We start from the raw sequence: 27,276 nt of genomic DNA on the forward strand, positions 1-27,276 counted from the left end.
GTGTTGACAACAAGAAGCCGCATGTGTGAAGTCGTCAATCTTTGTGTGCTTAATAGGAAGGATTCTCCCTGTTCAGGAACTTGTCAGTCGGAAAGGTTTGTGAGACAGAGTTAAGGAGTGGAGGTTTCGAGTAACATAATGTTCAGGTGTAAACGTTAGCTATTAGCTTGCATGCAAAGTGTTTCAACTCTATGGTCAGCACACGTTCACCAGTAGCTTTGTAACAGTCATATAACCTAACTAATATCCTTTGATTCTTGTAACAAGTCAAGCTATGTATTACTGAATTGCTGACATTTATGTGTGTGTAAACGCCCGAAAAACTTTGTGTATCCTTCTGTTTATATTGTCTCCATGTATGACCAGCACTGACATTTCACTAAATTGCCATATCCGTATGATTCAGCTTTTTAGCCATGTTTACATAAATACTAAATTATGAAATCCAAGAGAATAGGCATGACTAAGCAATGTTGGTGACTTTTTTAATAATAGTAATGGGCGATGCAGTGAACTTTAAGTTACTTAACCTTAAGTTTAAACATGGTTGATGATTCAAGGGAGATTTTACAACAACAAATCAAAGCATTTTGTAATGTTATTTACTATTATACTGTGAGAATGGCCAACAGTATTGTTCCATAATATACTCCTCATTTGTTGGTAGCCATTATACAAGATAAAATAACTTTCACTCAATAGCAAGATAATGCATCTGAAAAGCAGGATGAGGTTATTTTCACCAGTATCCAGTAATAAGATGCACATTTATAATTTCTTTATATAGTACATATTTCTTACAGGTACACATAGCAACAAGTTTTTTTTTTTGCACATAGCAACAGTAGTCCTCCTCCAACATTTTCACACATTGTTTAAATAATTATTTCCCTAAAAAACAGGGAAACAGTATTTCTGAATTCATGACAGTTCTCTTGTTGCAAATATTTGCCTCCCACAATCAGTGTCCTTGTATTCGTTCCGTGAATGTTCAGTTTCCAATCTTTAAGGCCCTTATTATGCTTTTAATTAGTGCATTTTAGAATCAGGAGTTCTAGAAAGTTCAGTCAGTAAAGCTCAGCCTACAACATATTGTCTATTAAAAGCACATAGACAGTATTATATTGGTTGTCGTTGCTTAATGTAAGTCCTTTCTGTGTGTTTGTCTGTGCAGATGACTGCCCAGGAGGTTCGTCTGTGTGGTCTCCTGCTGAGGGAGCACTTTGGAGAAGTGGTGGAGAAAGTGGGCACACACCTGCTCAGAGGTGGAGCACAGAATTTAAGAATCATCATTCATGAGACAGGCATCTCACTGGACCTGGTACAACTCCTACACTTTCTGTTTAGGCTTTTACAGTCTCTAATTCACACCATAGACATGTTATTGTACATAACTTATTGTTAGTCAGAAGTGAAGCAATGCCAGAAGAGAAGAGAAAAACATAATCAGCTGTACAATACTGTGTGGGATCAGATTCTTTTATGCAAGGAAAAAGGTATTGCTGAAATCCCTGCTGTTATTCAAGCAAGTATAGTGGGTGATACGTGCTAAAAAGTTATCTACAATAATGATGGTAAAGCACCTTTTCCCACCCTCTTTCTGTGTTGCTGCAGGTAAAGAAGTCCCTGTGTGTGCTCGTGCAGCACGGTGCTTGTGTGTTCAGCCCAGGCCGCAAAGGACCCGGGAGCCCCACAGAGTACAGGACCAGCTGTGACCAGATCCTGAGAATCCTGCGATACCCGCGCTATATCTACACGGCCAAAACCCTGTATGGTGACACCGGGGAGCTAATCATTGAGGAGTTACTCCAGAGGGGGGACATGACTATGAGCAGCACGGTGAAGACAGTGGCCGACCGCCTGACACAGAACATGGAGGGTCAGTATCTGAAAGCATGTGTCAATCACAGATTGTAGAACAGTTTTCATGTCTCCTGCAGCAGTGTGTTTGTGCATTCACCACCTGCTGCTAAATTAAAACAGCGTTTTTTTTCATTTCTCTTGTTTTAGAGGGTCGCAGCATGGATTACACTGAAGTGTCCTCGGCCTTCTCCAAACTAGTGGAGACCCATTTCCTTCAGCGCTGCCCTCCAATGGCATCAGCAGTAAAAAAAGACAGTTCTACTCCAGCTGCCCCTGCTATCCCTGGTGCTCCTGCTGCCCCGGTAAGCACTGCCCCGCCCACAGCGGAGAGCTTCCCCGACTGTTACAAGGTGCCTCATGTGACACTCACTGGGCGAGGCAAACGCCAACTCTCCAGCGAGGATGGAGAGGACCAGAGAAACGCAAAGAAGGCTAAAATAGATTCAGAGGTGGGTGTTTGGAACATGGTGGAAACAATTTTTTTCACACATATGCTGCCCAAAATAAATCCCATTACCTCTTCGTGTCTCTGTCCCTTGAATTTAGCATATTACTCATCTTTTGTGTGACCTTCCATCCCTCTATATCTTCGTCTATCTCTCCTCTCTAATGCACAGACACATGGTGATGAGGGGATTTACTGGCAGGTCAATTTTGAGAGGTTCCATCTCCACTTCAGAGACCAGGCCATCATCAGTGCTGTTGCCAACAAACTGGACCAGGTCAGGTTTCATGGATGCTTTAGACATATTATTTCAGGAATAGTCATTTTTGAAGATCTAGATTTTTGCCTTCTTTCAGAGCTTTAAATGTAAGATTGATACCACTCTAATATCAGCAGCCAGTTAGCTTAGCACAAAAAATGGAGAGGGAAACGGCTAGCCTGGTTCTGTGCAAAAATGATGAAATCCACCTACCAGCATGTGTAAAGTAGGGATGCACCAATCGAGAAAATCAGGACCGATACCGATGTTGAAAACAACAATTTTGCTGATGGCCGATACCGATGTTTTTTTCAATAACTTTTTCAATATTTTTTGTAATTATTAATGCCCTCGTCTGGATAAGGGGCCAAAATGTACTTTAATTATAAAAAAATAAAATAAAAAATCATCACACTCTTTGAGAAAGCATGAACTCAATATTTCAAATTTACAATACATATTTTTATTTAAAGTTCTTTCACATAAAAATTATCTTTCTTCAAACAAGACTAGGTCAAAACCTAGTATGTGGCTGACCGCATCAGGTCAGTGTGCGCTTTTGTGGGACTGTCCTTATGAGGCTGATGACATCGTGTTTGAAAGCAGGTGCGCAATGCGGACGTAGATGAAGACAGCGGAGGAGCAGCCCGCCTGCTCCCCGAACAAAGTATCCAGAGCCGTATAGAGTTGCGTCAGTGGAGGTCCAATATGCTCCATGAGCCGCCATTGCGATGTCGCAATGTCAAACTCTCTCTCTCTACGGCTGTGAAAGTACTGTCAGTCAGTTAGTCAGTCACATACAGACCCGTGTGTAGGGCTGACCCCGGCGGTCAGCCAAAAATAACTGAAAAGCGCATGCCTTCAGCGCATGCCACTTTATTCGCCGATGTCAGCGCTGCCGATATCGGCTGATTCCGATGTTCAGCTAATGCATCGGTGCATCCCTAGTTTAAAGCTCACTGATTTACACATTATATAGAGATATTTATAGATGAAGAGGTTACGGTCCTTTACCGAAACATACAAAATAGTCAGTTTTGACTTGTTATGACAAGATATGACTTGTTAATATGTTTGCTTTGGAGGTGCAGACATGTGGATATTTTTATCTTCAGACAGTGTGGACTAGCAGTTTTCAGTTTTTTGCTAACTAAGCTAACCAGCTGATAGCTGAAGAGTTTAATTTGCTGCACAGCCAAGACAAGTATTTTCCAAAATCTATTCTTTTTAGGATTATTAAAAGTGTGGCTTGTTTCTGAGTTATGAGAAGATTTTATATTGGGGCAAATAAATCTAGTTAGACAACCAAAAGCCAGGAAAACATTTTGATTAATGCTCAGTTTCAATTGGTTTGAAATGAAGTACAAAATTATTTTACATCTTTTCTATTTTCTATATTTGAAGCAATTATTAATGTGGCTTTGTATGATTATAACACTGGTCTTTTTAAACATCTCCTGTTAATAACTCAGACCAGCAGTGAGATAGTGAGGACGATGCTGAGGATGAGCGAGGTGACGACCTCGCCCACAGCCACCTGCACAAAGCCCCTCTCAGCCAACGAGATCTTCAGGTCCCTGCCGAATAGTTACAACATCCCCAGACCCATCTTAGACCAGTACCTCACGCTGCTAGTCGACGACCCGGTACGGCCTCTGCAAGACACGTCACATTATCAAATCTTAATATAACTTATATCTACAGGATTTCTCTAAATCTTCTTGTCCTTTGCTTTTCCTAGATGGAGTTTGTGGGGAAGGCTGGTGAAAGTGGAGGAGGGATGTATGTTGTCAGTATCCTTTTTTAACACACAGGCTCCTGAGAATGTGCCATGTAATTTCTGAAACACGAGGTGTGGGTTTTTTTTTTTTTCTTAACACATCCCTCAGATCTGCACAGAGCGCTGGCCAACCTGGCTCGGGCCACACTCGAGTCTGTTGTACAGGAGAGGTGAGCAAGTATAGGTATACATTTGGATACATGCAATACTATCATTGGCAATTCAGTCACTCTTAATTCAATCACCATCAGATTTGGCTCCCGATCGGCACGCATCTTCCGCCTGTTGCTAAGAAAACGTCATCTGGAGCAGAAGCAGGTGGAGGATTTTGCCATGATTCCAGCCAAAGAGGCTAAAGACATGCTGTACACGCTGCTTTCACAGAACCTGGTGCAGCTGCAGGTACATGCTGGGCACGTGAAGATGCTTTCACTATTCCTCCCTTTGCATTTTATTTCCCACTAAGCTATGACCCAACACAGGACTTTTAATCTCTGATCTGATTTAGTAGAAAAACCTGAAGAATAATGGATTGTGAATTGTTCAGAATGCATATTTAAGGTTTCGGAATGATGATTGCTTTTTCCTCCTCTTCCCCAAAAATTTAAAGACAATATTACAAGCCAATTCTGTGAGTTTATTAACATGAGCGGCTGCTTGGAGAGTAGGAATTATCCAAAACTATCAGATCCAAAAACCTACTTTGTAAATTATTTGGCACACTTTTGAATATGCACTAAGTGAATGAGGTATTTTAACTTGTAAAGCAAAGTAGCCTCATCTTTCTTATGTGTCTTTCTGTGGTCAGTGGTGCAGGAAGAATTTAATAAAAGTGACAATTTGGCAGTTTCCCTGGCATACTGACAGCTTAAATAGGCACACTGCGATGATTTGCAGCTCCAGTTCTTATCCCTTAATCCACCTACTCGTTCTCTGAACAGTCATGTTTTTTTTAATCTCAGGAAATCCCAAAGACACCTGACTACGCTCCCTCTCGTACCTTCTACCTGTACACTGTCAACCAACTTCCAACTGCAAGAATGCTGCTGCAGAACTGCTACAAGGTGAAACAATGAACAAACTAGAAAATTATCAGCTCCAGATAGAAGAGGACTACTCATTTATTTCTCCTTCATGTTGGTTTTGCCATCAGTAATTTTTCATCTCTTGACCTTTTCTCTGTGCAGACCGTAGCCAACCTCATAGAGCGGCGCCTGTTTGAGACCAAAGACAGCAAGTGAGTTCATAATACCTGTATGCCCCCAGTTTTCTGATGCACACGCGGTGTCACAGAGCAGTAATGATTGGTGTTCTGCTTGGCTGACAGGCGTCTCCTGGAGAAATCTCAGAGAATCGAGGCCATCCTGGCGTCTCTGCAGGCCAGCGGGGCCGAGCCTGAACAGCTGACGGAGGTGGAGGAGATGATCACTGCCCCTGAAAAGCAACAGCTGGAGGGCCTAAGGCTTCATATCAACAAGTAGGAGACAATACATATTATTCTACAGGTGACATTGAATCATGTTTTTATTTTGGGTTCTTATATCATAATATTCTCGCTGTTGTTCTTTCCCCCTGCAGGTTAGATTCAGCAGAGAACCAGGTGGATGAAACCATGTTTCTTCTAGAGTCCTACATCATCTCAACCGGCACATCCACAAGCTGAATCAGAGTGTGGATGCTGTAAAGTATGGCTGTTTTATAGTTTATATGAGTTAATTGTTTCAGTTTTGAGTGGAATAAAATCTAAATAGAAAGTATTTTCCTCTGTTATATCATTGAAATGAACGAGCGCAGGAATACTTATTTTTAACTGTTTTCCTTTTATTAAAGTACAAACACAAAACTGTACGACAAACATAGGACAAAGTGATTGTTTGAAATGTGAAACCGTGAGGATATCTGTATATTAAATAGAAGAATTGTGGTTTAATACACTTTGGTTTTTCCTTAAAATAGAACAAAATTATTTACATAAGTGCTCCCGACCCTGGAAATAGTGGGTAGTGCATTTCTGTTGGACCCTCGTGATTCTCTCTTTGGTCCTGGAGGTCCCTGTCGCGTCTGAGTATCGAGTCCAATCCCAGGACTATCTCTGTGCCAGGAAAGAGGGCCGTCTCGGCTCATGTGGTAGTCATCATGGCAAATGACTGTTGTCATGGCAGCAAAACTGGGGCTCAGTCCTCATGGTTCTCATCCTCTCCTCTTTGTTTGCGTGTGAAGAATCCAAGCTGAGTGAGAGAGACGGAGAGAGGGTAATCAATCTGTCCAAAACACATTCATGTTTCTGAAGATATTTAGAAGGTAAATGCGACGTGAAAATACCTTCCAGAGTATGAAAATGATCAGGGCCAGTAGCAGCAAACCTCCAATGATGCTGCCAATTAAAATCCACAGCGAGATGGGAATAGCTCTTCCCTTCAGCACCTCCAGTACAGTCTGAAAAATACACAATTTAAAAGGTTAGTAAAAGAAATCGTCTTTCTCACTCTGCCTCTTAAATTATGCCACAGTCTTCTTACCTCCCTCCAGACTGTCCCCGTGCCCAGTGTGATGAGGTTAGTCTCCTGAGCTGCGAGGCGATAGGCACCTATTATCCTCACTGACTTATATTTGGCCTACAAATACAGACACAGGGGTGATGATGAATGTTTGTGTCATAGGACAGAAAAATCAGTTGCCTGTTGTTGAACCCACTTTTCTGAAGAAATCATCATGAACTCTGCGGCTGACACGAATGATGGCGGACTGGCCTCTGAGAAGCTGCTGAACTTCACACACCACTTCGGTGCACCACGACCTGCTGCAGTTCTAACCACACAAACAAACAGTTTGTTAACACACATACTGATGCTGCACAGAGTTCAGCAGCTGCTGTGCTACCAGGGGCCTCACCAGTATGTCATTCTGCATCATGTCTTCAGGATGAAGCGAGCGCACGTCCCTCTGTCTGGCCTTCAGCTGGGCAAGATCACTCAGCACGCTGCAGTTCACCCCTGTGGCCTAAAGGGGGATTTAAATATGTCAGACATGATCTAAAAGGGAGAGACAAACACTCACGCAGCAGAGCTACTCACGTTGTATGAAAAGACTTCAGTGACGGTCATAAAGACTCGGTCTCCTGCAGCCACAGAGGGCAGATGCAGCCTGAGCTCCAGATTACTCACGGAGTAACAGCCGAGGTTCTGCAGCTACAAACACAAACAAAACATGATCTAATTAAGCCTTGTTTTTAGACTACGGATGACTCAGTACAAATACTAACAAAAGCTATACTAAAGGGCCAGTTCGTCAATTTTCAACCTCAGTCCTATCATGCTATAATGGGGAGCTAATGCCAATATGGTAAGAAAAAAGGCAATTTGGCTCTGTGCCTTTGGAGGACGCTATCCTCTTCTCCAATGGGCCCTGGAAAAACTACCCCCAGACTACGCAAAACACGTCATCTGGCGGAGGCGAGGGAGCGATGTCCGATGTCAGGTCTCATTCAAAATCGTCAGGTCTTAAATGTAGACTGCAGACCTGAAGATTTTTTAGATGATCCACCGGTATATTCTTGTTGTATTTCAGATTCTGTACCGCTCTGAGCCATTGCCTGCAGTGAAACAGTAGTATTTCACTCCAGCGTCTCTCGCTGGGCCGTTCCTTTCAGAGGGAGGGGCACAATGCACGCTGGGTGTTGTAGGAATGTAGAACGGGCGAAAACACAAGCTGTTTGTACAACTTTCTCCACAGCTATAGCTCCAATTTTCAGTGGCAGTGACAGTGGCTTTTTCCAGGGGCTTTTCCATTTCTCCTTTAAGCTTCACAATGTTTGGAAGCATTAAAGATCATAAAATGAGCATATGAGCCAATATTACCTTGAGGTGTGTGTAGAACTCCGGTCCAATTGCCTCTGACACTGTACGAGTGGGGTGGACCTCATATCGGTTCAGATTAGAGTCACTGCAAAGACAAACAGGTAAAATAAATGAATACAAAACATTTTTAAATGAGTTATATAGATACTGTATGCTGCACACGCATACCTGCTAATAAACAAGTCTGGTTCATACTGAACAAAACTCTGCAGCTGAACACTGTTGTCTCCCAAAGTGTCCTCTCTCTCCACACTGTCACTGTAAAAGAACCAGGAGGTTACATAGACGCAGCTGCTTCTTACAGATGGCAGTACACTTTGAATCACTCATTGCAGCATCAACATTAAAGTTTGAGAGTTTATTTCCAGTATTTGTGAGCTCCCTGCTTTACCTGGCAGCGTGAAGCTTCATCTGCACCCGGCTGTGCAGCGATGTGCAGCTGAACTCAAACTCCAGCATGAAGTTAACCTGCAAACAGAAGAGAGAAGAGGCTGCTGAAGTGACACGTGTCACCTGGAGGAAGTGAAGTATGAGTGGGCTGAGCCGAGGGAGTTTTTCGAGCTATTCCCTCGACGTGCACGTACTTTTGACTGGGAGCGAAATACTGGATAGCTGACGTTACACGAGTGGCTGTTGGCACCGAGTGCCGTACACTCGATCTTAAAGTGGGCATCCTCCTACATGAAAAGAAAGTGAGAACTTTTGCATTAGTTTGTCTTTGTAGGTCTGTGTAAAAAGTGTATGGAGTGTTTGCTGTATATGTGAGTGGTTTACCCTGATGCTGAGGCTGGAGAAGTGCAGGTTGCGTGAATAGTGCAGCGTCAGGCTGGTGTTGTAGGCGTTCTCCAGTCTGTTCTCAAGCTGCACCTCCACCGCCAGACGCCTACGAGGGCTGCGAATCACATAAGGCTTCTGTCTGTGGAGGAAACACAATGGGAACTCTCTGAAAACTCTGAGAAGCAATCTGATTTTGTCAAACTCATGAAAAGAGAAGAGAATAGAGGAATATCTCAAATCTGTACCTTGTCCCAGAGACGTCCATCTGAGCCTGCAGCACCAGGTCTGTCGTGCACACATCGTCCTCGCCGCAGTCTTTAAAGAACTGGATCTGGAGAAGTGCAAGAGGAGAGGACGGCATGTTTTATGTAGACAAGAGGGAGGAAATGTGCGGCAGTAAGAAAGATGTCAGTAAATGTTTGCAGCTCACAGTTTTTTTCACAGTAGTTGGCCAGCCTTCGTCCAGCACTGGCCCACTCTCTGTGTTGTTGATCTTAAAGCGCAGAGAGAAGCTGATTGGGCGGATGTAATCTGCTGTGTCCTACAACAAAGAAGGAAAAATTGTGATTAAATAAATTAGTTTGTATATGAATGATATCAAAAGTGTGCACAGACACTCACATAGACGTGGAAGGGCAGTTTATGGCAGCGAGTTTGTCCTGTGTGGACTGGGACCGCCAGCTGGGTCTGTCGGTGTGAGCTGTCGTCAAACAGCGCCCGCGCAGACAACTTCCTGTCGTCCAGCATGGCCGTCACCCACAGATCTGAGGAGGGAGCAGGTAATTGGGACAGATGGTGAGTGTTGGAATATTCCCATTCTCATTATTTCTGCTCCTGTACTAGAGAGGGTAGAGTAAAAATAAAGTGTGATACCAAAGCTGTTGCTGTGTGTTCCCGGGGAGCGGGAGACAGTTGTGAAGCAGGCGGTGGCATTGAGACAGGCGGACTCTCTGCCTCCCCTCTGGCAGGTCTTCTGGATGACGTTGATGGAGTGCGGCTCAAAGGACAGGCTCACATTGATCTGGACGATGCTTCGAGAGCTGCACACAGGAAGGACAGGAGATGATTAACAGGATTTGATTGTCCGCCATGTGATCCCAGTAAAATGTAGACGCCAGTAGATGATCACAATAGGACTAAATAGGTCGTTTTTTTGTATGCTTTTTTATGGTTACTGCTCTTGGCTACAGGAAATGCATCTTAAATGTTGTCTAGCTTCATTATTACCAGCTTTAAAATCAAACCTGTTCTAGCCACGTCCTTCCCTCCTAACTCTTCTATACCCACCTGAGCAGCACGGCGCTGCCCTGTGCTCCCACTGCCAAGTCTATCAGCTCATCTCCATCCAAGTCCAACCGAGCACTCACACTGCGGCCAAAATACTGCAGGGAGGGGGAGATTGATGCCCCCGAAATACGCTGAGATGATGAGAGAGGCAGAGACAAAAACAGAAATGACTTTGACTGAATCCTTAAACACACCAGAGGACATGTAGTAGTAGGCGAGTGACAAGAACCTGCTTATAATTGTGGATGACGTAAATGCCGTCTCCGTGGTAGACGTAGAGGGCGCCCCTGTGATCATCCTCCAGCGGGGCTCCCACCAGCAGGTCAGTGAAGCCGTCGTGGTTGAGGTCTGGAGCGGATGCCAGGGAGTAACCAAACCTGGCATCCTGGGACTTTTCCTCAGACTTCAGGGTACCGTTAGATACAAACTCCTCCTCCTAAGATTAAAGAAGAAGAAGGGAAAGAAGATGGAGGAGTTTATGGGGAACATTGTAGGGGATAATAAAGGATACTTTTTGAGATCAATGCTATAAAAATCTACCTAGAAATTAATAAATGCTGTATTCTTTTCTGAGTCATTGCATAATAGTCTACAAGGAAAATACTGATCAGTGCCAGTGCTGTCTTACCCCACTGAGAGTATAAATGTAGACTCTGCCAGCCTCCTTGTTTCCTGAGCCGAGGAACATCGGAGCAGCGACCAGAAGGACATCGGTGATGCCATCCTGGTCGATATCCAGCCCACACACCTCGCTGCCATAGTATGACCCAATCTACACACAGAAACATGCTCTTTCAGATCACCGCCAGCAGGGGGAGCCATTGCTTCAATCTCCTTTTAAAAAACTGAGATTCCTGTTTTCTGCTACAATAAATCCACAAAGAAAAGTGCATATGGAAAGATTAACCTGTTCTCCATTGAGGGCCTGGACAATGTTAACATCTCCCTCATCGCTGAGTTCAAACAGGATGACTTTGCCTTTGTGTTTGAATCGAGGAGCCCCGGCGATATACAGCCTCCTCCAGTCGCCAACTATCACAGACGACACTGTGTAACCTGGAAACACATAGATACACATCATCCAACACGTCAGCTCATCTTTGTCCTCTAATTAAGACTTTAAGAGCAACACTGGTGTTGTTTAATGATTTCATCTATGATGAAAAATGAAGTAGATTTTCACCACTGTTGTTGCATTTTCATTGTGAAAATCTACTTGATTGAAAAATGTATTTGATATAAGTCATGCGTCACATCTTGCTGACCATATATTTTTGTCAGTGTTTATATGTTTCTGGAGTTGCTCTCTGTGCTGCTGTAGAAAGCCCCGACATAAGTGATACAAGAGACCCTAACCCCTGAAAGATAAACAGTTAGCAATCAAAGATGTTTGGAAAAAGACCACATACATTTTGGAGCTTATAACATTAAAGCAGCTGCTGCTTCTCTTTTCTGATCTTGCCCTGTACATGTGTCAGTTGTGTTTCTTGTGAAAAATCTCCTCCTGCTTCTTCTATGATTTAAACATATCACTCTTTGAGAATCTTTCCCGTGAAAAATGTAAACAAAGGCAGTTTCGACCACGTGCTGTTAATCTCCTCATCTGACACCGGTGAAAATATCTACAAAGAAATAATCAGTCTTGTCGATGGCTTTTGTAGGTCATATAGAGTTATCAGTATTAATTTCAGTCTGTTTCATAACCACCAAAAAACTCCTCACAGGAGCTTTAAAGATGCCAGTTAAAATCCAACTTGGCAAAGTGGCTAACTGTTTCCAGGGGCCTAAAACATCAGGGTTACAAAAGTTCACTGTTATTTAGTTTGAGATAATAAATTCAACATTGTATAAGAGGCTATTTGAAGATGCCTTCTTGCCCTTGAGGTAATTGTAATATTCTCATATAGTCTGTGAAATTTCACACACAAAACTATGAATCTGTTCTTTAAAAAAATAAACTGCAGCTTAATTAATAGTGTAAATAATTCTAAGCTACCAAATTAATTTTTGGGGAAGTCAATTTAGTTCTTCAGGAAATGTTTGGGCGTTAGCCAACTTGGGCGTTAGTTCAGCTGTGTAGCCAGCTGAATTAAGTTCCACATGTCTGAGCTTCCCAGTGACACATGAATGCACCACCCTGGAAGACAGATTCTTCAAATGAGCTCAAGCAAGACACATGAATGCAACTTATGATATTGATGCACCATAAGCCAAAAACAGTTTGATCCTTTTGACATTGTGTTCAGTGGGGAGATATGTTGGTACCTAAATAAGCAGCGTGATTTTTCAGCTCCAGTGGAAACTCGCTTTCGAAAGCCTCCCTGGGCGGCATGATGCGTCCGTTGGTCCCTTCCTTCAACACTCCACCGTCCCAGTCATAAGCGCCCACCATCCCAAACAGAATGCCATCCTGATGAATGAAGAGTGTCACTGATGAGACACTGCAGGTGAAAACACACACTTCACATAGATATGAACACTTACATCCAGTGTGTGTGTGGAGAAGCCGATCTGAGACATCTCCATGTGGAACGAGCTCTGGTTGTATCCCAGCGTGCCTGCAGACACGGAGAGCAAAGTCAGTCACGTTTCTTTTCACACATCTCCTCCCTTCCTTCCTCTCCGTGTCAGGATCTGATCTAGATGGCATCTTTAGCTCCCTTACTCACCCTGAGGATCACAGGTGGCCGACATGCCTCACCCTTTCCTTTCCTTTCCTCCTGTCTCTTTCCTCTCTGATTTCCCTAAACATTTAAAGGGTGGCATTGCTTTTCATCAGCATGCCCCTCCTGTTCCCATGACTATTGTGATGGCTGTACACTCCCTCTGCCTTCCTCTTTATGCTCTCTCTGCAGGGCTACTGATCATTTTCTCACATGGACTCTGATACTTTTTTCCAAGCTCTTACATATTAAACAACACTGGAGATCTTAGCGCTAATCATGAGAGACTTAAAGAACTGTTACATTGCTGCTTTCTTCCTTTTCTTAAAAGCATTACATCGTTCATTCATGCTCAGCCTCCTTCCCCTGCATCACAAACCTTCAAGAGTGAAGATGCGATCTCCCAGGGCGTCCACGATGTCATTGAGCGCAGCTTCATCCGTCACATTGAAAAAGTATTTGTCGTCCGGGTCGCTGGCGATGTACTTGATCTCGCTAATGAATGTCTCAGGATCCTGCTGCCGGCGGATGTAATGACCCAGAACCTGGAGCCCAGCGTGAGAGAAAGAGAGAGTGGAAAAAACACAGTAAATGACTAAGCAGATAACACAAGTTTAATAAAACACTGAGGGATTACACTAGAAGCAGAGAACGGAGGCGAGGGCGAGAAAAACAGAGAGCACAAACAGACTTTATGGCATGTATGGGAGCAATAACTTCTCGATGATTGTGAGCGACAGAAAAAGAAACATGTTTCTTCATGCATCGTCCAGCAGTTTGAAGCTGAGTCAGGTGCTTCCCAGTTCGAGGACGCCAAACTTTCAAAAGGAAAAAAGCAACTGACACAAACTGCTGAAAATGCAGCCTTTAGTTATGCGACCAGATGTTTCAACACTCTTCATCAGAGTGAAAAGAGAGATGTTACAGGAGTCTGACCGAAGAGAAAAGAGGAGCCAGCACTACAACTATGTACTCTGATCCTGTAGCCCACAAGTAACTTTGGACTTCAGGATTTAACTGTGAATAAAATGAAAATAAACACACTTCATTGCCTGTGTAATTTACCAGCAATTACCTAAAGGCAACAAATTGACTGGAAAGCTTGAAAGTGGAGGAAATAGTAGCCACCAGAGATTTGTAAATGAGGAGCGCAGGCCTAGCAGAGAGGTGCGGAGATGACTGATGCAGCAGATATACCGTAGCAGCAGTGGTCGATGGCTTAATTCCTGAAGTACAAATGAGAAAATTCCATAAGAGAAACCAAACCCAAGAATCTCCCCCTGTGACTCCAGCTGCCAAGCAAACTAAGGAAATCCTCTGTTTTCAAAGGGCAGGAGGACGGAGAGGGGTGTAGTGTGTAACATGAAGACAGACCACATATAAATATGTACGTTAAGAATTCATAGAGAGATTCCACCCGGGCTGCCAACTCTATCTGGCTTTTATTAACTCATGAGCAGAGACAGAAAAGAAGAAAGACTTTAGAAATAAAAGGCAGATTTTCAGAGACATGCATAGCTGTGAATAAACCACTCCCCCCAACACACACACACACACACACACACACACACACGTCCAGGCTTTAACCTGCACTAATGTATAAAACACAGTCTGCAGTGACCGTGCTCTTGTTTTTAAAGCTCAACTCTCCCCTGCGAGCCATTTCACCGCACACACAGACCCCCACACACAGACAGGCAGCAGCACAGAGAGCAACATCAAAACATGGCTACTGTGACGAGAAGTACTCACCTGTCAACACTCTGACAACTAGGGAAAACACTCAAAAACCCACCTCGTGCTCTAGTTCTTTCTTAAACAGACCCAAACATTGGCTCTCTTTCCCTGGCTGTCTGTTTCCCTCTCTCAACATGGCAGGCAGAGTTTTAATTTGAAGGTTCACAGTGATATAACTATTACAGCTCATTTGAACACAATTGATGGTTTTTAAACCTTAATCCTCTCCCTGGTCTCACTGCTTTGTCAGCCTTTTTAAAGGGTCTTTTCACACGATTACAAAGGAAAACCATACAGATGTCTTAGTTTGGGTTTGAACTATAACTGCCCAAACTATATGCTTCCACTCCAATGTGTTGGAGTAAGTAGGGGATAAGTAATAGTAAGCAGGTTGTCCTCGCGGATTGGAACACCGACAGGGTGAGCAGGACCCCAACACTAAGCGGGGTTTTGCATTGATCAACCTTTATCGCTTTCTCTCCGCTGTTTTGTCTCTTTTATTTATTTTTTCCCTCTGTAAACAAGCTGAAAGATTTACCGGACTTCTTTTGGCAGATTGATTACAGTTAGTCCTCTGGATTGTGAGGACCCCCTTCACGGTGAGCTCATCCTGTCGGGGTTCTATTCCGTGATAACATCCATTATCGTGCTTATTACATGGCTGTTTACTTACAAAATGAATAATTTGACACAATAAATTGATTTGGAAATGATTTTATTAATTTAAAAATGATTATATTTCTGTTTTCTGTTTAAAAATAGTCTGTTATAGTGTTAATAGCTGCGTCCATAGCAACGGTTAACTCTGTAGCCTTCTTAAAATGAGCTAACTGGGCTAATATTACTCACATCAAAATGAGCTAACTGAGCTAATATTACTCACATTAAAATGAGCTAACCGAGCTAAAATTACTCACATCAAAATGAGCTAACCGAGCTGTTATTACTCACATTAAAATGAGCTAACCGAGCTGTTATCACTCACATTAAATGGAAACATTTCCATTGATGGTGAAGTAAGACAAGGTGAACAGGACCACAGGGACCAGCACAGCACCTGATTGAGGGTTCCTGCCTTGTAACTGTCTGTTGAAGTTTTCTTTTACATTCACCATCTTTGAACACAGCTGTATCTCGTACTGTGTTCCGTTTAATGTTTACTTCAAGTGCTGTCTTGTAGATATCTCTGTCGTAGCCTTCAGTTTTTGCATCATTTAACCTTTATTACTTTCTCTCCACTGTTTTCATCTCTCTTATTTTTCTCCCTCTGGAAACAAACCAACATCAAATTTACCAGACTACTTTCAGCGGATTGATATGATAACAGTTAGTCCTCCAGATAGTGTGATTAGAGCTGAATCCCTAGCAACGGTCTGTTCTTCATAACAACGGTCTGTTATTGAGAAATAACAGACCTTAGAATGCCATAATTAACCAATCAGAATCAAGTATTTAACACAGCCGTGTAATAAAATGGTAAATCACATGTTGTACTAAAAGCATTGAAGAATTAAATCTTTCCACAGTTTCTTTCTTTAATCCTAATGATTTTAACATTCCCATCAACCTCAGCTATGTGTTTAGAGCTAATTAGCAAATGTTAGCATACCAATATACTAAACTGAAGATGGTGTACCTAATAAAAAAAAAATTGTCATTGTTAGCATGTTAGCCCGTTAATGTTTACCATTAAGCTCACAGTACTGCTAGCATGGCTGAACTCTAGTCTTGTATTAACTGATTCTTTTATAGCTTTGGACACAACAAACTCTTTAACCTCTGTTGTTTTAGTGTGTGAATAAAAAAAGAACAGGCTAAGAAGAAGGCCAACACATTTTGGCCTTCTCAGCCTTGCCTCTTGTCAGCAAATGCTTTAGGGACAGAGCACACTCGATTCCCAGAGATAACTTGCGAAAGTGAGACAGTCGGAGAGAAAGATTCAGGAAGACACAGACGAATAAATCTTCCAAAGTGATTTCAACTGAACAAAACATTCAAACATTAGGACTATCCAGTCAGACCAATTGGTAACTGAGCCCATACATTACTAGCTATATCTGATCTTCACTGTCTACACATGTTTCTATAGTGGCACTGTGCCTCTCCTCCTCCTTGCTGGCTCATGCTCTCTTCTTCTGTGGTTCCAGTGGAGTGTGAAGCTTCCCCAGCTATCTTTGAGGGGAAGGGAGGGGTCTGCAGCCTGACCTGCCACGGGAGTCTGTCTGCTCCTCCGACACCAAAACTGCTGTGTCGAGGGGGTCGGGTGGGGCCGGCGAGGAGGAGTTTTTGTTCCCACTAGGCTATTTTAGTTCACCCAAGGGGCTCATTTGGTAATTTGGAGATGTTATTTTTGGGAGAGTGGTGGTGGTATTGTGTGGCTGCTTGAGGGTTTATGTGGTTACCAGACAACATTCAGACAATGTGTGAGGAATGTCAGGGATGCTCTACACACCCCATTGATAACATGAGTTCATCGTTTGGGCATCTCTTAAAATAATTTCTCTCTTTTCTTGGTAGAAAAAAAGCTTTAGAACCAACATTTTAAACATCATGAGACAATAAAACTCCTGCAATTCAAAAAAGGTTTTAGGTCTTTAAACTTGCGAGACTTGATGAGATGTACTCACAGCGATGGCGTATCTGGTGATGTTCCTGTTCTCGCACTCCATCAGAGCATCCGGTAGCTCCTCCCCGTCATGTGACTCTCCGTCCGTCACTACAATCATCACCTTGGTGGCGCCGTCCCTCGCTCCGCGCTCAGCACTGAACGCCTCTGTGCTACAAGGAAAGAGAGGACGGACTTAGCTTTATAACGTGATGCTAGTTTGCTAAAATATCCAGGTGAATGATCTTGAATCAAGAAGAGAAGAAGAAGAGAAGTGAAAGAGCCTGAAGGAGAGGGAGTCACTTGGTTTCCTAAAATCAACAAACCCCACCTATGAGATAATATACACTTCTAAGTGCTTCCTGACAAAATGAATAGCTAGTAAAACACAGACAGAACATATTAAAGTTCCTTCACATCAAGTCACACATAAACGGTCCAAATCACAACTGGACCTTCCCACATCTATATTAGTCATCCTTGACACACATGCATTAGCTGCCAGTTGACTCAAGTCGGTCAGTGCATTTGTCATTGCACACAGCGACCGCATCTGTGCATTCCCATCCGGTTGTGCCATGATACAGAGAGGAAACCTAAATGACAAACACACAAGAACGGACCCACCCTGTTTGTCTGCAGGAAACCTGTTTTCAGCGGGACCTGCTTCAAGCGTTGAATAGGGTTGGTTAGCCTCAGACCAACACACACACACACACACACACACACACACACACACACACACACAGTGAACTGGGGAGAGTAGTCACTGCTCGCGAACTCAGTCATTTTCAGGCCTAACTCCAGCCCTTGTCTAAATATAACATCGTGGTCAGCCGCAAGAAACTCGGAGTTAAAAACAACCGTTTCCCCCTATGCAGACTGCAAATTACATAGGGTAGAGAGGGAGAGGAGAAAACAGAAGGGAGGAGAGGAGGAAAAATAACTGAGAGGGACAAATAGATGAGTAAAATACTGGGGAAGATGAGAAAAGGAAGATGGCAGACAGGTAAATATTAAGTCTACAAGGTAAGGGAAAATAGCAGGAGGAAAGGGAGAGGAGCAGAAAACGAGGGTAACTGGAGGGGAGAGAAACGGGTTCAAATTAAGTAGAACAATAAAAGACGCCAAATATTACAACTGGAGAGTGCAAATCCTGCTCTGATGTGGGTTTGCAATTGTGGTGTATACAGAGTTATAAAACTGGTGGGAAAGAGAGAAGAGAGAGACATAAAAGAAGAAAGGAATTTGGCTGAGGAGAGACGAATGAGAGAAAGACGAGACAAGACAGATATAAACAGGTAAGGAGGGAGGAGGGGGAAAAAAGGAGAGGAACAGACAGATGAGAAAGAAGGAAAGGGGAGATGAAAGAGGAGAGAAAGTGAGTGATGCTAATTGGGAGGCCTGCTCGTATTTACAACCCATTTTATGGAGTCCCAGCAGTGTGGTAAAGACACGGCGCAGCGGTCTGCGTGTGCGTGTGTGTGTGTAGGGGTGAGACCGTCTCAGACGGGTGGAGCAATATAAAAATCAGGCGCTGATTCAATTGTAGAGGGTTGTTTGATGTTCATGCATCAGTCTGTCATCTACTCTAAAGTGTCCTCTGTGTGCTCCAGTACTGTCATTTACAGGTCAACATTACACTGTGTGTGTGCGTGTGTGTTCAAAGCAAACCCCAAACACAACTCCTTATTAGGAGCAGTTTGGGTGTCTGTGTCTTTCTCAAGGTTTTTCTTGTAAAACTGAACACAAGCCTTTTTGAATCTGAAAAATTACATTTTGTGAGATGTGGCTCTCTCGCCTCCTGGTAAAGATCGCAATGAAAAGATCGATACCACTGTCATGTCTGTAAGATTAATTTAAAGCTATAACCAGCAGCCTTTAGCTTAGCTTAGCACAAATACTATAAACAGGAGAAAACACCTAGCCTTGTCCAACATAAAAAAGTACAAGTGAAAAAACAACGAATTACAGAGTTTCGAGGGGTTGTGTGCGGGACTCTTTCTTGGACAGAAACAAGACTTCAGCAAGATTTTTGCTCTTATTGAAAAACACAAAGTCTATTTGAAATTCAAGCTTTGTTGCCATGTAAAGCCTGCTTGTCGCTGTCATGTCTATACATTATCTATACACCGCTCATCATGTTCAGGGTCAGGGGAGGGCTGGAGCCTATCCCAGCTGTCATTGGACGAGAGGCGGGGTACACCTGGACTGATCGCCAGTCAATCACAGGGCTGACACACAGAGACAGACAACCTTTTCACACACAGTGTCACAGATGAACCTAATGAGCATGTCTTCGGATGGTATATGGACTGTACTCATATAGCGCTTTTCTAGTCGTCCGACCACCCTAAAGCACTTTTACACTACATGTCACATTCACCCATTCACACACACATTCACACACTGATGACACCAAATGCCAATCTCCAATCAGATCTATGCCCATTCATATGCCTTCAGGAGCAATTCGGGGTTCAGTGTTGCCCAAGGACACTTCGACATGTGACTGTAGCAGTCAGGGATTGAACCACCAACCTTCCGATTGAGAGATGACCGTCTCTACCACTGAGCCACAGCCGCCTTCTGACTGTGGGAGGAACCAACTCATGCACGGGGGAGAGCATGCAAACTCTAAACAGAGAGGCCCTCTGCAAACCAGGAACCTTCTAGCCGTGAGGTGACGGCGCTAACCACTGCACCACCTGTCGTATCTAATTTCTCCTATTTTTATCTTTGATTTAGGACTTTAACAGGTCAAAACCAGAGGCTTGAATGCCTCAAGTCAAGTCCAACACTTTACGGATCTCTAATATCTCTCCGCTAATTTAGCTAGCTTAGCTTTCTCTGCCTTCACGTGAATCTGGCAATTTTCCTCTGCGTGTCCTCACTTCACTTTGGTCGCATTTGAAGATCCCTTCCATTACAAACTTTGCATGAGTTTGTTGAGCATTTAATTGTTTTTCCAGTGTCACTGCTTCCCTCACTGGCCTCAAAACTTTTACAGCACTGTTGTTTCTCGTTAAATACAGCGGATTTGGTGGGTTTATTTCTATCGGCTTGGATGAACTTACAGTGTAACAAACATTCAGTTGTTCCTGTAACTGTCAGAAAAGTGAAAAATAAAATCATCAAAAGCCTCCAGGGACAAATATTTATAGCTATGTTAGCAAAGTGCTTAAGTTTAGGGTTGAGTTTATAATAAGGACAAGGTCAGGGTAAAGGTCAAAGGTCAACCATGCAGGGACGAGGGTTAAAGTTGAGGTTAGGGGGGCACGGGATGAATGCAGTCAATGTAAGTATAGTAAAACCATGTGTGTATGTGAGTTTGAGTGTAAGGTGTGAGCCCTTAATGTGTGTGTAAGTGTCCATCAGCGCATGTGTGTACTGTAAGTGTCTGTGTGTGTATTTTTACAGCTGCAGGAGGACTACTTGGCTGACCAGGCTGGGTCAGTGTGTGCCACACCTGCAGCCGTGCTGAGCCAGCAGCCGACTAGTCCAGCTCAGCTAATCTCCATGTTTTTCTACCCCGTCACTTTCCTGCCCAATGCCTGCGCTGCGATCTATGTGTGTGTGTGTGAGCAGTAACGTTGTTTTATTTTGACATGACCAAACAAATTAAACATTATACTTAAGTGATTTCACAAAGGCTTCTGTGTTTATTCTCATGATGAGTCTACTGAGTGTTTTCACCGTCTGACAGGGTGGGAAAGGCACTGACGGTAAAAGATAAAGAGCAAGAGAGAGTGGAAGTAGAGTCTGGATTTCCAGTCAGTGGTGTTTTTATGCCACAGTAACACAATTTTACTGGCTCCATTTTCCAGTCACTGCTTTTCAACTACCTTTTAAACGTTCCTCCTAAAGCTCTCCAACTTTTACCTTTGAAAGTACCAGAAAACAGGAACTCTCCAATTACCTGTATTTGTGTGTGTGTGTGTGTGTGTGTGTGTGTGTGTGTGCTAGTGTGGGGGCGTGTGTGTGTGGGTCTGTCTGTGTGTAGAAGTTAAACACGTCTCCAAGACACACAACCCAAAAATGGAAGTTGGGGCCACACATCAGGTCTGGGTGTGGTGCTCGATGTGGGTATGACTTTAATAAAGCAGGAATTTTATTTTGAAAAAAGAAAGAGATATTTTAAGACTTTAAGGTTTTCATTAAGCAACTGACCCTCGACCTGTAGAGTTGTTTCTTTAGACTTGGGTTACCAGCTTAAATACCTCCAGCATACTACCAGCTACAAAGAGAAGTCATGAAGGAACTGCCAGGAGTAAGTTTAAGGAGGGAGTTTGAATGATGATCAACACATTTTTAAATGATTTTTTCATGTATCATTTATTTATCTTAGATCAATAACTTTCAGAAAAAACTATATGGACATAAAATGCTCTGCCATTAGCAATAACAACCCGTATTAATTCAAACTAGTTGGGCCACTTGGGATCCGTCAAAAGCAAAAACTAGTGGAACTTTTTCATTGTTCAAAAACTTTTTAGTTTTTGTTTGATTTTTTGGGGCTTTTTATGCCTTTGTTAAGTGAGAGGACAGTGCATCGTCTCAGAAACAGGGGAAGAGAGAATAGGTACGAAACGCAGCAAAGGGCCAAGTACGGAAGCCGAACGCGGTGAGGACCGAGCCTCTGCACATAAGACGCATGATTTAACCGCTGTGCTAAACCAATGCCCCGTCATAGACATCCGTCTTAAACTACTACTTCAATGAAGCCACCTTCCCAGCATAAAAGAAACCTTTGGTCCAGGCTTAAGTCTATGTTAATTGATCCAATACCTAAGCCAACGCAGCGCTGGCTAGCTTGTAACACAAGCCTTAAAAAATAGAATAACAGGGAAAATAATATAAATAAATAACTTATGTTATTATCGTGCAGCGTTTAAAACAAAACAAACAAAGTGCACTCCGTCTTGTTTATGTTGTTTGTGGCATTGCTAGACCAACAGCTGGCCAACTGCTCCTCAGCCTTTCTATTGATGATGCTAGTGCAAAAGCCCTACTGTTTGATCTGAAAGTGAATAGTGGGTTATCATCTTCTCTAGGTCGTCATGGCAACTGTGTTAGCAAACAAAGAGCAACATCATCAATTAATTTTTTTGTCAAATATTCACTTCCCTTTGAGCTTGGGTTTTGGACTTCACCACCTGATATCGGTCTATTTAGCTGATAAATGCTCCAGTGTGATTAATTCGCCTTTCTGCGTTTGTGAAAGTAACTTGGGCATTGAGAGTGAACGCTGTAATATTACAATGAGTTCAGTCTAGGCCTGCTCTTTTTGTAAAGTTTCCTGAGTTCACTTTTGGTATGATTTTTCGTTTTATAAATAAAAATTGATGATGGTTGAATTGATTAAAAAAAAATAGTGAAGCTTCAGGACCTAAATTCAAAACAATGAACTGACAGAGGCGAGGATGTATGACATTTATCTGTTGGTGTGTCACTATGAGTTACTCCTCTTATATCAAGCAGTCATTTGATCCATTGTTGAAATCAGAACATTGATTGTAGCAGCTGTATGATACTGTGTTTAATCTAATTCTGGTCTTATAATTTGGTAAGCCATAAATCAGAAACAGCCTTTTGAGCTCATGAGGTATATCATTAGCTGGAAGACCAGTCTAAGAAAAATAGACCTGATTGTCTTTTTAACTCAATATTATACCATATTATATTAGACAAACCCATAAGAATGTTATATTGAAACAGCCACACAGTTTCCAGTTATTCAGCCAAATCCTCAGAGTGTTTCAGTAGAAAGAACATCAGCCAGTAGGAGCGGGGTAACAATGATTGACAGGCCTACCAGGCCATGTGGATGGCATATGCAGTGCGAGTCTCTCGTCCCTCCTGTCTGCTGATGTTCTTGGCCGCCTCCACCACCTCCTGTGTGGTCTGGTAGTCCTTCAGAGACCACTCATGGACCGCTACCTCGCCGTACTGCAGTATACCAACCTGAATGTGCACAAACACACACACGAACATTGTGAAGCATTTCACTAATGCCATATGTTCATGGTTGTGCTGGCACATAGTTGTGGAAAGCATCTTGTTTCTGGGGTGAACTATCTCTTTAAGTAACAACCCTGTTCTTTAAGCAAACAGAGCACTCTGGGACTTTTTGAATTCATTCAGAAACCAGAAGTATTTCCTCTTCACCTCACATTGCCTGCTACTCCTTACCCCCCACTCTCCTTTTTCTAAACCCAAACCCCCTCTCACTCCTCTTGTTGTTTCACTAGAAATGTCCCCATTCCTCCCCAACCTCAAGCTAGCTCGGCTCATGTCCCTTTTTATTATGAAAGCAATTCGTTCTGGTCAGATTCGCTATACTGGCTCCGTAAATGTGTCACTATATGCATGTTTTCACTCAAGGGGCGAGCTTGTCTTTCTGTTCTGGGCAACAGCTAAGGGGATCCAGAGGTTTGATTTGGAGACTTACTCGAATTCAAACCCACAAGTTTCCATTACCAACGTAAATAATATTTACAGCCATTGCAAACACGAAACATCTTTCGCTATTACCTGCATCTGGTCCGGGCTGATGTGGAACTTGCTGAGGATGTTGCTGATGAAGTTCTGGACCTCGTACCAGGGGTAGATACTGTTTGAGCCATCCAGCACGATCACGATGTCCATGTATGTGGAGCACCCTGCCACATGTGGGAGTTTAAAAATATTTGGTTAGCTGCAACAGGCCTGTGCAGCATGTTTCTCTGCCTCAATGTGTGTGTTTGTGCAAAACGTGTGGTTACTTTGCGCTGTCGGAGCGATGGTCTCTCTCGGTTCCATGTCATCGCTGACAGAGGCGCAGATGCCGGTGCTGAACATGGACGTACCGCACTCTTGAGACCACAGAGGGGCACATGCCTGCCGAACACACACAAATACACACATAAGCATTTGTGTTGAAGGGGAAGCAACAACGGGAGCTACTACAGTCAATTTGAGCAGTGTATATTTCCAAGTGTTATAAGTTGTGAAAGTGGTATTTTGGTCTTTATCAAGGGTTTTAATACGCAGACGAATGTGGACTGGTGACCCTCAAATAAACAGAGAAAAAAAGAGTTAATGAGGGCAGACGTGGAAGAAAAAGAAAACAAGTCATGAGAGGGAATAACTCATGGAAAAACTACAATAGTGTGGTTTGGGGGAAATAAAATGAGGGAGACGCAGAGAGAAAGAGAGCGACTATTGTTGACATGTTGGCAGTCACTGTTGTCATGAGTGGTTTCACCAGAGCTCCAACACCAGACCAGTGAAGTCATTTAAAAGTGATTGTGTTAAATGTAGTGGGGTGAGTGTGGGGTGGGAGGGCATCATAAAAATATTTCTGTCTTCAAAGCCGGCTGTTTATTTGGCACTCATACCAAGAGGGAGCAATAAGGGGGGAGAGTGCGGAAAGAGCAGATAAAAGAGAAACTCATGCACACGGCAGAGAGACAAAAGAGAGAGAGACCCAAAGTGGGGTGAAATATGGGTAGAATGAGAGAAAGAGAAACATCCTGGTTTTTCTTGCCCTGTCATTATGGAAGGGTTTCTCCTAAGGGAGACGAGCAGAGAAGAAGGGATGGAGAGAGGGAGGAGAGAGAAGTCGGAGAAAAGCGAGAGAGGTGCTATGGCTTTTGGTAGGTCTGTCATTAACAAAGGGCCGGAGACGCATTCCGATCCTGTTTTAGACCTGACCACTGGGGTTAGGATAAACACACAAGGGCACACACACACACACACACACACACACACAACACAAATTAAAATAGGCTAAGCTGGATGGCGTTCGTGAACTTTACCAAACTCCACACCCGAAGCAGCTGTAAAAAAAAAACCTGGCACCAAATCATGCATATGTACACACACACAATGAGACAAAGGGCCATAGACACAGTAACTCATAAACAAAAGGAACACATCTGCTCGCTGGCCCAGGCAGAAGTGTGTTACTGTGCACGCCAGGAGCCTCAAAACCGGAGAAATCAAGGCTCTAGAGTAACAGCAACATGTGTGTATCAGAGTTAAAGGCTTGAACTGTGAGACCAGCTAGAGTTAAGGGATCAAAATGAGGACGTGCACTTGACTGCTCTGAGATCTGACCTATTTAAAGTAGACATATTTTAGCTATGTAATCAATTTTCTATTATCCTAATGTGTTTTGGAATCACGTTGTTGAAGTTTGTTTCGTTTTAAAAATTGTATACATATGTTAATGTAATTTTTTTCGGAGCCTCTCCTTCCTCCTGGAACAAACAAGCCGTTTTTCCATTCAAAGGTCAGACCTTAGCCACGATTGGCTGACAGTATTTGGTGTAGCCCCTCCCCAACGTATGCGATCCCACGTGGGGGAACGGCCGCACTGCACTGTCACTCCGAAGTTGTAGAAAACATGGCTGCTCTAGGATCAGTTATTCGGCCTTACATGTACAAGCCAGAAACGCCAGATTCTATCGACTTGACTACAAGCTAGTGCAAGAAGGCAGCCTGAGGGTGAATGACCGTGAATGACGATTGGTCGATTTCAGCGAAAGCAAGGTTCTACGTAGAAACCCGCAGCTGTTCTAAACGGCCCATTTCAGAGGCGACCTTTTTAAACATATAATTCTGGAAAAACATGGAATTATGCAGCTTTCACTTTTTCACTGTGAACAATAAACACCCAAAAATGTGAAACCCATGAAAATATGAGAACATCCATTCAAAAGATATGGCCCCTTTAAGAGTTGACTGCCTGAGCTAGCTCACAAGCCTCACACAGTGGAATAAATAAAAACTTTTTACTACAGTTTTGAATGTAAAATGTCCACAGTTAAATTGTTATTTAAATCTGGAAGATTAAAATCTTCACCTATAAATTGCTTCTGAACACATTGAAAGACTTGATATTTTACTTGACAACGTCTCATAATATACATGTACTATATAATCCTTGGATATATAAATTATAAGGATTTAGATTCTGTAAGGTGATAAAAGAGTCTGTGTTTGACTTTGTAAATGTGCGTATGAATCTCCATAAAGGTATCCAGGAAGTGGGGGATGAGTGAACCGCACACGGTCACATCTAAATTCAAATAAAAACACTCCAAACTGAGCTGATTCATTCAATTTCTGACAAGCAAACACAACCTGCTCTCACCACATCCCTTCAGGCTCCCACACACAAAATCCCCATGATGTAGCAAAATAAAAAGTTGTTTGTTTCTCAGTGTTGAAACCACGTACCAGGAAGCCATCAGGTGAGTCGGGAGTCAGCGTCATTCCCAGGTGAGAATTCCTCAGGTTTTTAGAGACGTTCTGGAGGGCAGTTTCACCTGGGATATATAGACAGAAGAGTTGACTTCAAATACACATTTTCAATGGGTAATTTTATCTGTCAAGAATATCTGTTTCTCTCACCTAAATTCACTTTACTGCAGCTTGAGTTCTTCTCCTCTCCCACAATGCATTTGTACACATCTCCTTTCCTGTTGTTGGGTGGCCCGTCCCAGGGAGCACCGACCAGCATCCTTCAACAGAATCACACAGTCAGTCATTTACAATCCAAACCTCGTGTACGTCCTCTTTGCGGAAGATGTCTAATTATTGTTTCTCTTTCTTTGTCTTTCAACACACACTTACGATTTCTCTCCGTCTGCTTCATGCTGTAAAACAGAGAAGCCAAACAGAGCGTCCTCTGGACCGGTGAAGATGCGTGGATGCTTTACATCTATGTTGAAACACTGACACAACTCTGAAAGACACAATGGAAGGGACTATTACACAAATGTCAAAGTTAAATATATTTTTCTTATTTAAATAACATTCCCTAAACCTCACTTGCTGTTAGTTGAGCCTTTGCAAAGTCATGCTGTGCAGCCAACCTTTGTTCAGTGACAGAAAACTTAATAAATGTCCGGCTGAAATTTGAGTAAATTTGTTTGTAAACTTTAAAGACTTCGGAATTTCCCTTTGATGACATGGTGCAACAATACAAACACTGTAATTTGAATGTTTAGGTTGA

At 42.9% G+C, this 27,276-nt stretch overlaps 2 protein-coding genes across 2 annotated transcripts; one reads left to right on the forward strand and one right to left on the reverse strand.

Annotated features, from left to right (window-relative positions):
- Window positions 1–6,101, forward strand: polr3c (polymerase (RNA) III (DNA directed) polypeptide C). The gene is made up of 13 exons (XM_069656940.1): window positions 1–95; window positions 1,175–1,321; window positions 1,615–1,879; window positions 2,011–2,312; window positions 2,481–2,585; window positions 4,040–4,213; window positions 4,309–4,360; window positions 4,457–4,517; window positions 4,599–4,749; window positions 5,310–5,411; window positions 5,535–5,584; window positions 5,675–5,824; window positions 5,926–6,101. The coding sequence occupies exons 2-13, from the start codon at window positions 1,175–1,177 to the stop codon at window positions 6,008–6,010; spliced, it is 1,644 nt and encodes a 547-aa protein (XP_069513041.1). The 5' UTR covers window positions 1–95; the 3' UTR covers window positions 6,011–6,101.
- Window positions 6,102–6,167: 66 nt separating this feature from the next.
- On the reverse strand, window positions 6,168–26,965 carry itga10 (integrin, alpha 10). Its single transcript, XM_069656939.1, has 29 exons — window positions 26,895–26,965; window positions 26,673–26,782; window positions 26,499–26,587; window positions 24,038–24,152; window positions 23,808–23,935; window positions 23,089–23,237; window positions 17,296–17,446; window positions 13,311–13,476; window positions 12,753–12,826; window positions 12,534–12,678; window positions 11,176–11,324; window positions 10,897–11,040; window positions 10,498–10,704; window positions 10,269–10,399; window positions 9,855–10,021; window positions 9,603–9,745; window positions 9,412–9,522; window positions 9,227–9,312; window positions 8,979–9,120; window positions 8,789–8,881; window positions 8,596–8,672; window positions 8,373–8,462; window positions 8,205–8,289; window positions 7,422–7,535; window positions 7,240–7,347; window positions 7,042–7,155; window positions 6,867–6,962; window positions 6,670–6,783; window positions 6,168–6,575 (listed from the first exon to the last, which is right to left on the reverse strand). The coding sequence occupies exons 2-29, from the start codon at window positions 26,779–26,781 to the stop codon at window positions 6,522–6,524; spliced, it is 3,351 nt and encodes a 1,116-aa protein (XP_069513040.1). The 5' UTR covers window position 26,782; window positions 26,895–26,965; the 3' UTR covers window positions 6,168–6,521.
- Between the last annotated feature and the right edge of the window lie 311 nt (window positions 26,966–27,276).

The sequence above is a fragment of the Semicossyphus pulcher genome, unplaced genomic scaffold (assembly GCF_022749685.1).
Source record: "Semicossyphus pulcher isolate SPU_LCO1_2020_fin unplaced genomic scaffold, fSemPul1.0.p SCAF_9, whole genome shotgun sequence".
Classification (NCBI taxonomy): Eukaryota; Metazoa; Chordata; class Actinopteri; order Labriformes; family Labridae; genus Semicossyphus; species Semicossyphus pulcher.